We start from the raw sequence: 15,306 nt of genomic DNA, 5'->3' as shown, positions 1-15,306 counted from the left end.
ATATCGGATAGGATACGATTGATATCGACATCATAAATATATGATTTGAGTATTCAGATACGGATACAGTATCAAATATTGGATATTCGAACTCAGATACAGACAAATCTCAATCCCTCTAAATGGATTCAATTTCGAATACGGTTGGAAAATATCCGTACTCGTCCACAACACAGCAATCACGGCGCCCCCCGCCCCTTAAAAGCCGCCTCTCGCCGCCGCCCGCAAACCCTCGTTTTTCTCTCTCCTGCGCTGCGCCGTCCCTCACCTCCGCCGCCGAATCCGAGGCTCCGATCTGGGGTTCACCGCAGCGCACAGAGCACCCCCCGACTCCCGGACCGATCCGCGCTCTCCTCTCCGTCGCTTCAGGTGGTCGCCTCCTCCAGATCTCTTGCTGTTTCGCTTGTTTTATTTGCTTTTGGTGTCCGATCTGCCGCGGCGGCGGGTATCGGTCGATCTGGCGGTACTGCCCGTGTGGATCTGCGTCGATTCGGTGGGGATATTAGTGATTTTGACGGTTTTGGATTGAGGGAAGGCTTTGCGCGCGGAAGCGGAAGCACTAGCTTTCCCCTTTGTATGATGTGCGGCTTTCAGCTCTATATACATGATTTCTTACGTGGGATTTGATTGATTTTGCATGTAAATGAAATGGTTTCCGATGCTAATACGCAAAATTGCTAGTTTTGGTAATAAAACTGTGCTAGACAGCTCTTCGTAGCTTGCTTGTAGCTGTATATTTGGAACTGTTGTGCTGTGTGTTGTGCTTGAGTATTGGATTCGAGCTGTTTGAGCTATGGGACTGCATGCTTATGCTTATATTGTATTATTCTGTCGTGATAAGGTAACTTTTTGTGAAAGCGCTGATGAAATGGCCACCAGGATTTGTTACAGGATAGGGAAAAGACTGTCTGTGCTACTATTCATATTGTTTGATAGTCTGAATTATAAAGAACTGTTGTTCGATTTATTGAGTAGATACTTGCAATTGTATCAGTCTGCTGTTAAGAAAGTGTAAAGCATCAAAGTTGTCCTGGTATGGTTCTGTTTAGATTCTTTATAACCTGAAGGATGAGTTGAACATGCATTTTGTATAAATTGTAGAGCTTGGATAATCATTTGTAGAGTATAACTGATTCCTTGTTGATTCTGTTGTGAATTACTGGGTACTTGGCTACCATTTGTCTTCTAGCATGTTGTTTGTCTTGTACCTGAACAAATTTCTGTGGTACACAAACACCTTTCTTGCTGTAGTCTTTAGGCAAGTTCTGTTATAAGCTTAAATTGTGCTGCTGTTCATGATTTTGTATACATCCTTTTGATCCAGAGTCCTGATTAAACCTTTTTTTGTTTGCTTGTCATATTGTTCACATGCACTATAACTTCTGTGTCTTAACATGTTTTGTTCGCTACAGTCATGGCAGGAATGGCACCTGAGGGTTCTCAGTTCGATGCTAAGCACTATGATTCTAAAATGCAGGAGCTGCTGTAAGTAATATAAATCATTCTTTAAAAAAAAAACCTTCTTGTTTTTATCATTTTTGACTTGAGAGCCTAGTGATATCAAATAACCTTTACCTCTATATGTTCATATAATATAGGAGCACCGGTGAGACTGAGGAGTTCTTCACTTCATACGATGAAGTTTTTGAGAGTTTTGATGACATGGGCCTCCAAGAGAATCTTCTGAGGGGCATTTATGCTTATGGTAGGCTGGGAGTCTGTTTTGCTTTAGCGCATTTGTTTTTTACAATATTCCTCTTACAACCCATTCTCTGTTCTGTAGGTTTTGAGAAACCTTCTGCAATTCAGCAGAGAGGAATTGTTCCCTTCTGCAAGGGTCTTGATGTCATTCAGCAAGCACAATCTGGTACAGGAAAGACAGCAACTTTCTGTTCTGGGATCTTGCAGCAGCTCGACTATGGCCTTGTTGAATGCCAGGCCTTGGTCCTTGCTCCCACCCGTGAGCTTGCACAGCAAATCGAGAAAGTTATGCGTGCGCTTGGTGACTACCTGGGTGTTAAGGTCCATGCATGTGTAGGAGGAACATCTGTCCGTGAGGACCAAAGGATTCTTGCCAGTGGTGTGCATGTTGTTGTTGGTACACCTGGTCGTGTTTTTGACATGCTGCGCAGGCAGTCCCTCCGCCCTGATAACATCAAGATGTTTGTTCTTGATGAGGCTGATGAAATGCTTTCTCGTGGTTTCAAGGATCAGGTAAACTCTTCTATATAATTTCTATTTTCTCTATTCTTGATCATGGTACCTGTATTCTTTGCTAGTAAAGTGCAGAGATGAAGTTTAAATTGACTTTGCCACATTTGGTTTCATTTGTTAGTTTCCTTGTGTTTAGCTTTAACCATTGACATGCTTCAGTCAGGAAATCTTGTGCTAAACTGGTCGTATAATTTTATTATCTTCTGTAGCAGCAACCTTAAAAGCATTTCAATAATGCACTACCTATTTACGTTGCTCTGATTGATTGATGCCTGCTGACTTCCTTTCTTTGGTGAAAATGCAGATTTACGACATCTTCCAACTTCTTCCAGCCAAGATTCAGGTTGGAGTCTTCTCTGCTACGATGCCTCCTGAGGCCCTTGAGATTACCCGCAAGTTCATGAACAAGCCAGTCAGAATCCTCGTGAAGAGAGATGAGCTGACCCTTGAGGGTATCAAGCAGTTCTATGTGAATATTGAGAAGGAAGACTGGAAGCTGGACACACTGTGTGACCTGTACGAGACCCTGGCCATCACCCAGAGTGTCATCTTTGTCAACACCCGCCGCAAGGTGGACTGGCTCACTGACAAGATGAGGAGCAGGGACCACACTGTCTCTGCCACTCACGGTGACATGGACCAGAACACAAGAGACATCATCATGAGGGAGTTCCGGTCTGGTTCCTCCCGTGTGCTCATCACCACCGACCTGCTTGCTCGTGGTATTGATGTTCAGCAGGTGTCCCTGGTCATCAACTATGATCTTCCCACCCAGCCAGAGAACTACCTGCATCGCATTGGTCGTAGTGGTCGTTTCGGTAGGAAGGGTGTTGCCATCAACTTTGTGACCCGTGACGATGAGCGGATGCTGTTTGACATCCAGAGGTTCTACAACGTGGTGGTTGAGGAGCTGCCTGCCAATGTTGCTGACCTTCTGTGATCATTTTGAGGAAAAAACAGAACAAAAAGAGGTGGCAGGGGAACTGACAAGGCTTCGTTTTGTCGAAATATCGTCGGGGAGGATGTGATAAGGTCGGTGGGGTTTCTATGTTAACGTGGTGATTGAGGACCTGCTTGCTCGTGATCAAGTTTTGGGAATTTTTGTAGCTGCCTAGGCCTCGTGGTATGTGCTGCTGTGGGGGTTCATTAGTATGGAGAGGAAGACGCAGCTGGCGCTGGAGTCTTTTTCTCGTTATTAGTATTTTGTTTAAAACTATGTATGACCGAATGATGGTATTTATTTGTGTCATCCTTAACTCTTATTCTGCTGCAACCAGATGTATCGTGCCATGTGTCTGCAGCACCGGTCTTTGTTGTTCAGAGTAAAACCTGTTTACTCTGTTGGGCTTGTCAGCTGTTGATGCACGGTGCCAATGGTAATGTATTTGAAGTGGTGCGACTGCGCAAGATGTATGGCACTGGGGTCTCAACTACAAACACTTAGCCTGTTTGCTTGCTTGTAAACAATCGTAAATTTTTAGCTAGGAATAGTGTTTTTCTTTCACACCAAATCAGCCAGCAGTAAATAATCCACGATCGTTTACGGCCTCTCGAACAGGCTGACTATTTTTCAGAGTAAATTCATTTTGGTATTTATTTTGCTATGTATCTAAATATAATAAATATAATAATGTCTAGTACTAAAATGGATGAAAAAAAAAGTTAAAGCGACTTATAATTTGAAACGGAGGGAGTAGTAATTTACATTGGCAATTTGATATCCTTAATATATGATGAGGGGTGTTGGTTTCAAATAGTCATGTAGGGGATTTTCTCGAATAGAGAGAACAATGTTTAAGCGGCAGCTTTTGGTCTCTTAGCTGAAAAGCTGCCTTTTTGGCTTCAATCTGTTTTTAGTTATATTTCCTGGAATGTGTTTTTTAACTTTTATTAGTTCAAATTTCCCAAGAGCCAGCTTTTCACCTTTTCAAGAGCAAGTGCAATAGCTAAACTGTTTATCTCAGCTTCTAGCTTACGACGAGCAGAGAAATAAACCAGCAAAAAGCTGAAATGAACAAATCCTAATTCGACATCAATCAAACAGAACCGACCCTAATTTGACACCCATCAAATAATAAAACACAAGTGGAAGCACAATGGGAAAGCCCAAATTAAGCACACACAAACAAGCACGAGAAATTGAAAAAAAAAAAATGGCTCCATGCTCCCTTATATAGCAGGAAAAGGAGAGAAAGAGAGTAACAAACTTGGGCCGCGGATCCACTGGTGCCTGTAGCAGCCTAACAACAGGCATTGTTGGGCCGTGCGACACACACGGGGCTTCCCCTGCTTTTTTTCAGGAAAAAATCTTTTCGATCTCCCTCAACTTGTGTGATCATCCGATTTATATCTCCCATATTCACAAAACCAGTTGTTTGACCTCCTTCAACTTTCAAAATAGTTTGTTTTTACACCTTGACCAGTTTTGATGGTGGTTTTGCTGACGTAGTGCCACGTCATCTGTCTAAGCGGCTGAACTGAACACCCCGCACGTTACGTGCCGTCATCTGTCTCTGGCCCCTGCCCACCACGGCGAAACTGCACAGGAATGCTAAATGCATGGTCTGGTCTGCATACTGGTAGAGCAACGTGCGTCGATCGGTATGTGTCGCACTCGCACTGGCATGCATGGTCTGGTCTGCTCTGCTCCATGCATGCATCTCCAGGTGTTTCTTGGCATCCGGCATCCGGCAACGCATGCGTTCGTGGGTGTGCAGGGCAGGAGTGAACAATGGTGGTCTCTCGATGCTGCCTACTGCATATGCACTCGTCGTCTGTTCCCTTTCGCCGCATTTTTCGCCCCTTTTCTTTTTCTTTTCTTTCTGCTCGATCCATCCTTTACCATGCACGCGCTCGTTGAGTCGTCGTAGTCTTCTTTGGCCTGACGCCCTGACCCATTGTCGTCGTCGTCGCTATTGCCTCTGCTTTCTAGCCTCGATCGATCTCCATGGTCCATGATGCAATCAAATGTGTATATGGATGCGATCGAGCCTTCACTTTCACACACGGGCACACACGGTACAGCTAGCTAGCTTAGCTCCTGGCGTTTTTTTTTTTCAAAAGGAGACTTGAGCAAACAAATTAAAGCTGAAGGGAATCTCTCTAGCTATCTCCACCGCGCGCCCAACGCACGTACAGTCGGTTTCAGTTTCAGACGACGTTTCTGCTCTTGTTCGATCTGTGTATCTATCTTCAATAATGTGTCGCCCAATCTTTTGGCGCAACGCGTACACTACTGCTTGTTGAGTAGTAGTGCTTGTTGCTGCTGGAAGAAAAAAAAAGCCTAACTTGCTCACCTTGTCCTGTGCTCAGCATATCTTATCTTCGACACCATGAGCTAGTGACGACAAATTAAAGAAACAGAGAGTTGATCGATCGGAGAATCTCTAGCTCGCTCGCGAGACGAACTGCTATATATGTCGTCGTCGGTATGTACGCCAGCCTGATTAATTTCAGATGTTTCTTGCGTGCTCTCTTCTCACTCACGCCATCCTTTTCGCGTCTTTTATGTACGAAAGAAAAAGATGCATGGTGTAGTAACGGCTCTAAATTCGCTTAGACGAACGAGTACGCACATTCACACCCTTCACCTGACTGATGGGTTATTATTAGGCTCATCATCAGCTTCCTTGTGATCGCTACTAGTAGTAGTCAGTGACGACGATAGAAAGCGGCCTGTGGTTTGGAATTGGATTGGTTCTTGCATTGGTGGGATCTATCCGTGCTTGATCCCAACGTCGTCGTCGTCACGCTCAGTTCGTTTCAATGCACAGTACAACTGTAGAAGCAACTTATCGAGGATCTAATAACGGGGTACCCAATGAGGTGGAATTAATAACCATCTAACGTTGACGCTTCCGGTCAGACCACAGTACCGAGGGCCATGTCCTGCATGCCTGCAGGAAGGTACTGTCAGGATATAACGGGACGGGCGCTTTAGGCCCTTTCCTACCTGACAGAGCCCGAACAATGTTGTAAACGCCGACTTTTGTCCCACAGTGTTGTAGGCGCCGCCATCAGTCCTCGGACGCAGATACTAACACAAGCATACGACAACCACTACGATCTAAGACAGAACTCACATCATCCACAATGATGGACGCATGGTCACTTCCTCGTCTACTCCCCGAAGGATCATAGCTTGGCTCTCTGACACGCCGCACCGTCCGCTAGTGTAGGATGTGACGCACCCACTTGCTGAAGAAGGCCAGGGCACGACCCTATAAGGATCAGCGAACATGCCATCCCTAACACAGTCAGCCATGTTAGCAGGGCAGACACAGGGGAAAAGGAAGACCCGGCTCTCTCGAAGGACCTTCTCTACCTTTGGTTTTTTTTCTCTTTTTCCTATCTGTAACCCCTGCTCTCCCCTTGGTCTATAAAAGGGAGGACAGAGCACCCCACTAAAGAGACGGATCATTTTTGACACACAAGACACAGCCAAGCAGCAATCGAGCTCTTGGCGTCCTTTCGGCCTTTCCATCAGAGACTTAGGACCCGTCCCTCTCTCGACCATTTGTACCCCCTACTACGAACCTTTTTCGGTACTAATAACACGAGCATCAGCAGACTGGATGTAGGGATATTCTGCCTGAACCAGTATAAACCTTGTGTCCTTAAGTACACTATCCGAGCCTCACGCGCAACAATTATAAATTTACTAGCCGGTGTTTGTTCGAAACACCGACAGTTGGCGTGCCAAGTAGGGGCCTTTGCGCATTACAAATCAGGCCTTGGATGGCTAGCCACGCAATCAGCTGGGTCCCGAACGCACACGTGCGTTTCGGTGACCTAGGCTTCATCGTCACGGTGGGAGGAGAGTTGGCGTTGGCCCACATCACCATCCAATCTCTCCCCTCCATCGACTTCAACTACGGGAGGCTTGAGCTCCAGCCCGGTGTCTCCCTCGGACCCCAGCCATCTAGGGAGGACCCGCGCTGCCTCACCCTCTCTCCGGAACGCTCCGCACGGGGTGCCCCAACGACGCTTCCGTTTGGTCTCTGCAACGCCGCGACGACCGTTAGCCACCTTGTGGCACAACGCACGATCTCATCCCCCGCGAACAACGAGTTCTTGGGGATGATCGAAAGCGTCACGGAATCCCTCCACGGCCTCCTTGCAGAGGGGCCAGGGTCGGACTCTGGACTTGACTCCAGCAGGGGGAACCATCACCCCTCCCGGAATGTTTCATGGCGGGTACCCTCGAGGGACACGTCGAAACCGTCTCCGCGGATGAGACTACCGCGGCAGGCAACCTCGGCGATGGAACCGAAGGGGGATGGCGGCCCCACCTCACGTAGGGTTGAAGCAGCTGAGAGCCCGAAAGTGGGAGATAGACGAAGCCGGACAACAGCTTGTTCGGGAATACGTGGAGGTCGATCGGGAGATCAAACGCCACGGAGATGGTGGGCGCACACGCGCTGTGCCCTGTGACGTAAACCAAAGGATCATCGCCGACGATGAAACCCTTCCTCGCATCACTCGGGAAAGCCAAAACATCGCTGCTGCAATGGCCTTGCTCCACGGCCTTCTAGAGGTCGTAACGCTCGAGGATCGTTGGGCCCACCACAAAATTCGCACGCTGCTCGAGCGTACGGTGGCGTAGCAGGTAGAAAGCTCGTTGTCTCGGTGACACGAGCTTGACACTAGCCAGCGTACGCCCTTGGTGCGCCCCGCCAGAGACGCATCTGTCCACCAAACACCACAAGGCGGCAAGCAACGTGCTGCGGCCCAGATACATCAACGTCTCGGCCGTAACCGCGACGCACGCAGCACCATCGACGCCCGTAGACGCACTTACAGCGACCCAAGGGAAGGAGCCCATCGCGGCTATCATCCTTAACGCGGTGGACGCTATGACATCGGCGAGGACAAGAGCCTGAGCCCTGGAATGCTATGGCCTCAGGCCTTCAACCAGCACATCCTCAATACTGCATTCCTGTCAAGGTACCGACCACCTAACAATATCCCTAAATACTCTAGGGAGACAAACCCTGGACTTTAGCTTGAAGACTATCAGCTTGCCTGTCAAGCCGGTGGTGCAGATAGTGACAACTTCATTATCTGCAACCTTCCACTATTCTTGCCCGATTTGGCACGAGCGTGGTTGGAACACCTACCGTCCAACGCAATCCAGAGTTGGGTGGATCTGAAGGAGATCTTTGTGGGAAACTTCCAGGGCACGTACAAGCACCCTGGGAACCCATGGGACCTCAAGAACTACCCTTAGAAGGCTGATGAGACCCTCCATGGGTATATCTGGCGCTTCTCCCGGCAATGCAACGAGCTCTCTAACATCGCCGACGCCGACGTGATAGAAGCCTTCCTATTCGGGACAACCTGCGAGTCCTTGGTTCATAAGCTAGGACGCAAGGGCCCACAAACCACCAAGGAACTCCTAGACATCACCACTAGCCACGCCTCAGGAGAAGAGGTGGTCGGAGCGATCTTCAATCGCCTCGAGGGCAAGACAAGGCGGGACGAGGGTGCCAGCGAAGGCACCTTTAATCATTCTGCCAAAAGGAAGAATAAGAAGCAATGGTGTGAGGACTCGCTCGTGGCCGCTGCTGACCGTAAGGGTGGTCGGAAGCCCATGGAGGGCACTCCGAACCACTTCAAAAAATACTCGAGGGGTCATGCCCGAACCACGCCTTTCCCGTAAAGCATCTGCTCAAGGACTGTAGCCTCATGCGAAAGTTCTTGTCCGGAAGCTCCAACAAAGGGGAGTAGGGGAAGGAACCTGCCCCCACTACGGACGACGTCGAGGAGAAGGACGACGGCTTTCCAACGTCGAATGGCTTCCTTATGATCTTCGGAGGCTCAGCGGCCTACGACTCCAAACGCCGTCAGAAGGTCACACGCCATGAAGTCTACATGGCCCAACCGGCCACACCTCCCTTCCTCCAGTGGTCGGAATCCGCCATAACCTTCGATCAGACCAACCATCCAAATACTGTCCCACACCCGGGGAGATATCCGCTTTTGGTCGACCCGATCGTCGGTGCAAAGCGACTCACCAAAGTATTGATGGATGGAGACAGCGGCCTCAACATCATGTACGCCAAGACGCTCAACGTGATGGGCATCGATCGGACGCGCCTCCACCCAACCCGAACACCTTTCCACGACATCGTGCCTAGGAAGTAGGCCATGCCACTCGGGCAGATCGATCTTCCCGTTACCTTTGGCGATCAGTTCAATTACAGGACTGAGACCCTCACCTTCGAGGTGGTTGGGTTCCCTAGAACCTTCCACGCCATCCTGAGATGACCATGCTATGCGAAGTTCATGGCCATCCCCAACTACACATACCTCAAGCTGAAGATGCTGGGCCCCCACAGGGTCATCACCATCAGCACCTCCTTCTAGTGGGCCTATGAGTGCGAGGTCGAGTGCTGCGGCCACGCCACAGCAATCATCGCCTCTGGGGAACTCGCCGCCCTTAAGAAGGAGGTCGCCGAAGAAGCGCCCGATGTGAAGAAATCGACTGGGTCGTTCGAATAGGCAGAGGGCTCCAAGGGGTTCCTCATAGATCCTAGCAGCTCTGAGGGTAAAACGGTACGCATTGGTACCACACTTTCCTCCAAATAGGAAAGCGTGCTCATCGACTTCCCACGCTCTCCATCGGCGACGTCCTACCGCTCCACGGGACCCTCGAGGGCGTCGTCGTCTGCAGCGTCGAGCACCACGTTGGCAACTGTGGTGCCCTCATCGGGGCATCCAGGGACTATGCCATCGTGATTAGCCGCAACCTTGACAACGGCACCTCCGCCGGGGCATCTAGGGACTACGCCGTCATGATCAGCCACAACCTTGACAATGGCGTCTCGACGGGGGGCGTTTCCCACCGAAGAAAGGCCGCCACGAACGATGACAAAACCGACAACACTCAGCACCCTCTAGTGTACCTCCTCCTTCGGCGGAAGCAGCCCCTTCTCAGCAAAGGCAGCCGACACCATCTCATCTACATTGGATGACCTCTAGCTCGACATCACGCTCCGGATTCATGAGCGGATCTATGAGTTTTTCTCTCCCTGGCATTATTCTCTCTCACTTAGGAACCGCTGCGACGCACGAACACATTTGGTGAAAAGGAAGGAGAAGAGGTAACGACTCAGAAGCAGGCGAAGGAATGGGACGAGAACTCCCCTCCCCCTCCCTATTTAAGGAAGAGGCACAACAGCTGAGAAAAGGCGAAAGGTTGGGACAAAAAAATTCTCTTCCATCCTCTATTCAATGTAGATGGGAAATCGATGCTAACAGGAATCTGAGGGGACACGCCTGGACGGACGGGACACGCTCTGGTCGATGAGACGTCACCTGGTCAAACAGGACATTACCTAGGCATGGCCCACCACTACTGCGTGCCGGGCATGAGAATTAGGGCGCACCCGCACACAGGCGACTCCCCCGCTTCCCCAGGCAGGACCAGGGAATGACCCAATGATGGAACCCCTGTCCAGGGGGACCCAATGGGCCTCCTGGGTCGATCGGACAACCTAGGTAAAATGATGAACAAACGACCACTAAAAGTTAAGCACCTCTATTTACTTACTTTGCGTGTTAATTTCACTACCGAGCTTCTAACTGTAGTAACTACAGGGGCATGAACATTGCTTGGCGGCTGCCGAAAGTGTCTACTTGTTTAGACATCCTCATCGCCTGACCCCTCCTTACATTTAAAAATCGGAGACATAGGGTGCGGGTGTAAAACTTTGAGTAAAACTGGACGAACCGCTAGACCCTACGCCCCGGCGGCTATGGTGTTTTTGTTCATCAGCATAATCGAATTCACAGTTCCTCACGCCTCGATTTTTAGCATCCATCTTCTCAAGAAGAGTTCGGAGGGGTTCGCCTGCAGAATCTCCTTTAGGGAGAAGCTGCCAGGTCGCCTAAATCAATCGAACGGCTCAGATCGCCGCCGAGCGACAAAAACAAAAAATTACGATGCTCATGCAGGTCACGCCGGCCCCATCACAAACATCGGACCCGAACCCCACACGGACATATCCGGTGAGAACTTCTTGTTGCTCATGCTGCCAAGGTAATGTCACTGACCCCTGCTTTTGTTTCAATTAAATCGTACATTAATCCCATCATCCAAACATTGCATATGCAATCGTTGCATCCCAACGCTTTGTGTCGCATCACGAAGCGGTAGTCGCCTCATTCGATATGAGCGGCAACTGGCCGAGGTTCGAAGGCTGACCCGTGAAGGGCCTCGCGTCAAATAGAGCCAGGAGAGAAAAACCATGATGAGCCCCAACGGCCTCGCCTGACCCCGCTCAGAAGCGGACAGGGACATCTCGACCTTTCTCGTTCGATTGTAACCTCGAGCCAAACCCATAGATTCTTCATCGAGGAGAGGCCAATGGGCCACCTGAGCCTACCGAACGGCTTAGGCTTCTGTCGGAAGGCGGGTTAAGAAGTAGTGGAATGCCACATGAGGGCTTTGCCGACCCCATCAACGAATGATGGACCCAGATTCTACACGAACATACCCATTAGCGAGCTCATTGAGTATGACACTCGAGCCATCGAGGCAAGTGTCGTCAACTCAGCCCCTCCGATTGTAGAAATCGAGGACGGGGTGACGCGCGAAACACGGCCGACCCCTATTAGACCCTAAGGGGCTCGGGAGCTTGAGCCGCTCGATCTAAGATCGAGAGACCAAGGTTCGAAGGCTGACCCACGAAGGGTCCAAGGCCACCTCGCGTCAAACAAAAGCCAGGGGAGAAAACACATATGAGCCTCAGTGGCCTTTGCCCAACCCGCATTGAGACGGATAGGGTCATCTCAACCTTCTAAGTTCAATCCAGCCTCTTGCCGAGTCCATAGAATCCCCATTGAGGGGGAATCTATTGGAAGGTAGGTCAAGGAGCAATGGAACGCCACCCGAGGGCTTTGCCGACCCTGTCGCAAAGCAACAAGATCGGATTCCATCTGAACATCCCCATTAGCGAGCACATTCGGCACGTCACTCGAGCCATCGAGGCAAGTGACGTCGCCTCAACCCCTCCAGTTGCGGAAAATTGTGGATGAGGCAACAGTCACAAAATGAGTCAACCCTTGACCAAATCCCTGCCATGCACGAGGGCTCAGGGAAGGCCAGGCGAGCAATGGGACCAAATGCACGGTCATGGAATGATCGCCAAAATCCTAAGTAGGGGGTACGTGCGAATACAAAAATAAGTTCACCACCCTCGCTCCGATCTCCAGTAACATCTAGCCCCAGCGACCACAAGGGGTCGGATCTCACTTGGGGGCTGATAAAGGTATGAATACCTCCTTTTTTCAAAACATTCATTGCATCAGACCTTTTCCTCGCATCGAGACTAGCGGCAAGGTTTGTGGGAACAGATAAACGAGCACGCCTGGTAAGACTGTAAAAAGCCCATGCCTTGACGGCTATGGTAACTTTGCTCACCAGCACAATCGAAATTCCCCCTTATACACCTCGGGCCTTATAGTCTTAACGAACAGAAAGATCAGATCGCATAAACCTTTTTCTCGAATGCAAAAGGGAAGAAAGTAAGATCAAAACGAACAAAACAAAATTACGAAACGAACTTTTTTCGGACACAAAAGTACCGACACTTGTCCACATATTATAAATAAATGTTTATCAAACTTATTCAACTAACTACTTCCTCGGAGGGAGAACTATGCCTTTTAGCCTGTTCGCCAGGTTTCGCACAATGGGAGTGATCGCCTTCTCAATTTCATCCAGCTTGGAGTTTTCGTAGCCAGGCGCGAAGCCGAGGCTCATTACCTCCAGGTTAACTTCCCGATCATAATGAGAGCAGGTAATAGCAATGGCTTGGGTGATCTCGGTGTGGAAGGTGTTCTCCTCAAGTTGGCCCACCTGCGCCATGATATCCACGGCACGGGCCGCAAGTGAGATGGTTTCCTCCGGCTGCGCCACCCCTAGGTCATCGAAGACTACCCCAACGGCGGCACGTAGAAGATCATGCTCGTCACTCTTGGCCTGAAGAGTCCACCGTACCTCAGCAAGCTCTGTGCCCCGCTCGGTAGAGATGCTCTCGACCTCTAGCCTTCAGGTCACCACGGCTCCAAGATCCGCCCAGAGGGAGCTGACCACCTGACGCTCCTCGTTGCGCTCTCGGACGGCCTGGTCTCCTCACAGACCACACCGCGCTCCGAGCAAAGTCTTTCTGCAGTCTAGCGTAGCTCGTCTCGCTCCCTGCGTAGCCAGGCAATCACCTCGGCATCCTGATCCGCCCTCTGCTGCAGTGCCGTGGACCTGTCCTCGGCTTTCAGCTTGAGATTTCGCTCCATCTCCAGCTCATCTAGGAGTTCAACAGCTCGTTGGCTCGCCTCGGCATCCTTTTGGAGTAGCTCATCCTACTCCTTTCGAACCCTGGCGGTCGCCTCCTCATCCTGCTGCACCCTCGCCGATAGATCCTAGAACATCCCATGGATATCCTCTGTGTCTTGACGTGCCTCGGCTTCCTGCTGTTGGGCGCCCACATCTCCACGTAGCCGGGCTTCCTTAGTGAGGCGGTCCCATTCCGCCTTCTACTCGTGGAGGAACCAAGATTTCTCCTGGCTATGAGTAATGAGGGACTAAAAAGAAGACCAGTGTCAAAAATACAAAAATACGTGAAGAAAGAAGAGTGCGAAAGGAAAGATCAAGCGGATACCTGGCCATTGGGAATGATGACATCACGCTAGATGACCCTGGCCTGATCCAAGACATCCATCATCATTGAGATCCCTTCGTCGAGACTCCCCCGCTCTATGCTCTCGGTAGCATCGTCGAGCGAGAAGAGAGTTGATGTTGGGTCATGGGGATCCATCCACTAGAGCAGTGACTCACCCCGCCCAGGCGAGCGGCTGCCCCCTGACACCAGGGCTAAGGGCGACCTCCCACTGGTCCTCTCCACCACTACCATAACATCCGAGGACCCTCCGGTTGTGTCCCCCTCCGTCCGACCCACCTCAGGCTCTATCGCCTAGACCGTTGGAGGCGCGGATTGTGCTGTCCCCTTAGACACCACCGTGGCCGCATCCAGCTGCTCCTGGCTTGGCACGGTCGAGACCACCTTTGCTTGCGATGCCGGGGCCTCGACTTGCGGTGCCACGCCCACCACAGGAGGCGCAACAACCACGGGCGGCAGCTCCGTCCGCTCCAACATAGGCGGCGGAGTCACCTCCGTCGTCATCTGCTCGGCGACCCCCGAGGGCGCTTCTTCAGCCCCGACGCCCGCTTGACCCATCAAGGGCACGGGCGCCACCACTGGCGGCACCTGACCGGTCGATGAGACTGCAACATCAGTACCACTCCTACCCGAAATAGGAGCGACATCATGCGATGGTGTCCCTCCCGCCTGAAGAGCAACGCTCTTCTTGGGCGCTAGCGCCAAAGAACGACCCCGTCGCAAGAGTCTATAAGAGGCAAAAGGCATAAGGCCAAACAGAAAAATAGAAAAACACGAAAAACAGAGGAATTGGTGACTTACTCTAGCGTTGTTGGGCGGTAGGAACATTTTGGGGACGAACCCCTAGTTTCCTACTCCAGCTCATCCGGGCGAGACCGCTACGAGCCTACCCCCTGCTCCCGGGCAAGGGGTCTTGTCTCCCTTGTCTCTAAGGGCACGACGGTGGAGCCACCCCCCCTCTGTCGGCACCTCAGGCGTGGCGGTAGATCCGCCCGCCCCTATCAGCTCGGGGGGCGTGATGGTAGATCCACCTCCCCCCATCCACCGGTCCTCTGCCGGCACCCCAGGTATGGCGGCTGATCCACTCACTCCCACCGGTCCGAAGGATGGGCCAACGGTTTGGCCCGCCTCCGTCGACCTCATGGACTCACTTCCACCCGCATGGAATGGGAAGGTTCCCTGCGTGGGCAAGCGGGTGTCTGTCAGTGAATCCTCACCCTCCAAGACCTCCCAATCCACATCGGCAACTACCTCATCAAACTCCTCGTCATTGTCGTCGTCACTACCTGTCTCCTCCCCTTGCTCCCGTGCTTGCTGCTTCCATAGCATCTTCTTCCTCTTGAGCTCCCTTGTCTTCCTATCCTACTCGACCATGGTGTAGTTCGTTGTCACCAGGATCTGGTCCTTCGGC

At 51.0% G+C, this 15,306-nt stretch overlaps 1 protein-coding gene across 1 annotated transcript; it reads left to right on the top strand.

The window, feature by feature from the left end:
• Positions 1–210: 210 nt before the first annotated feature.
• LOC136527020 (eukaryotic initiation factor 4A-3) lies at positions 211–3,476 on the top strand. Its single transcript, XM_066519617.1, has 5 exons — positions 211–369; positions 1,413–1,485; positions 1,599–1,705; positions 1,784–2,214; positions 2,519–3,476. The coding sequence occupies exons 2-5, from the start codon at positions 1,415–1,417 to the stop codon at positions 3,152–3,154; spliced, it is 1,245 nt and encodes a 414-aa protein (XP_066375714.1). The 5' UTR covers positions 211–369; positions 1,413–1,414; the 3' UTR covers positions 3,155–3,476.
• Positions 3,477–15,306: the final 11,830 nt, after the last annotated feature.

The sequence above is a fragment of the Miscanthus floridulus genome, chromosome 19 (genome assembly GCF_019320115.1).
Source record: "Miscanthus floridulus cultivar M001 chromosome 19, ASM1932011v1, whole genome shotgun sequence".
NCBI classification, from domain to species: domain Eukaryota; kingdom Viridiplantae; phylum Streptophyta; class Magnoliopsida; order Poales; family Poaceae; genus Miscanthus; species Miscanthus floridulus.
This window is presented reverse-complemented; position numbering and strand designations above follow the sequence as displayed.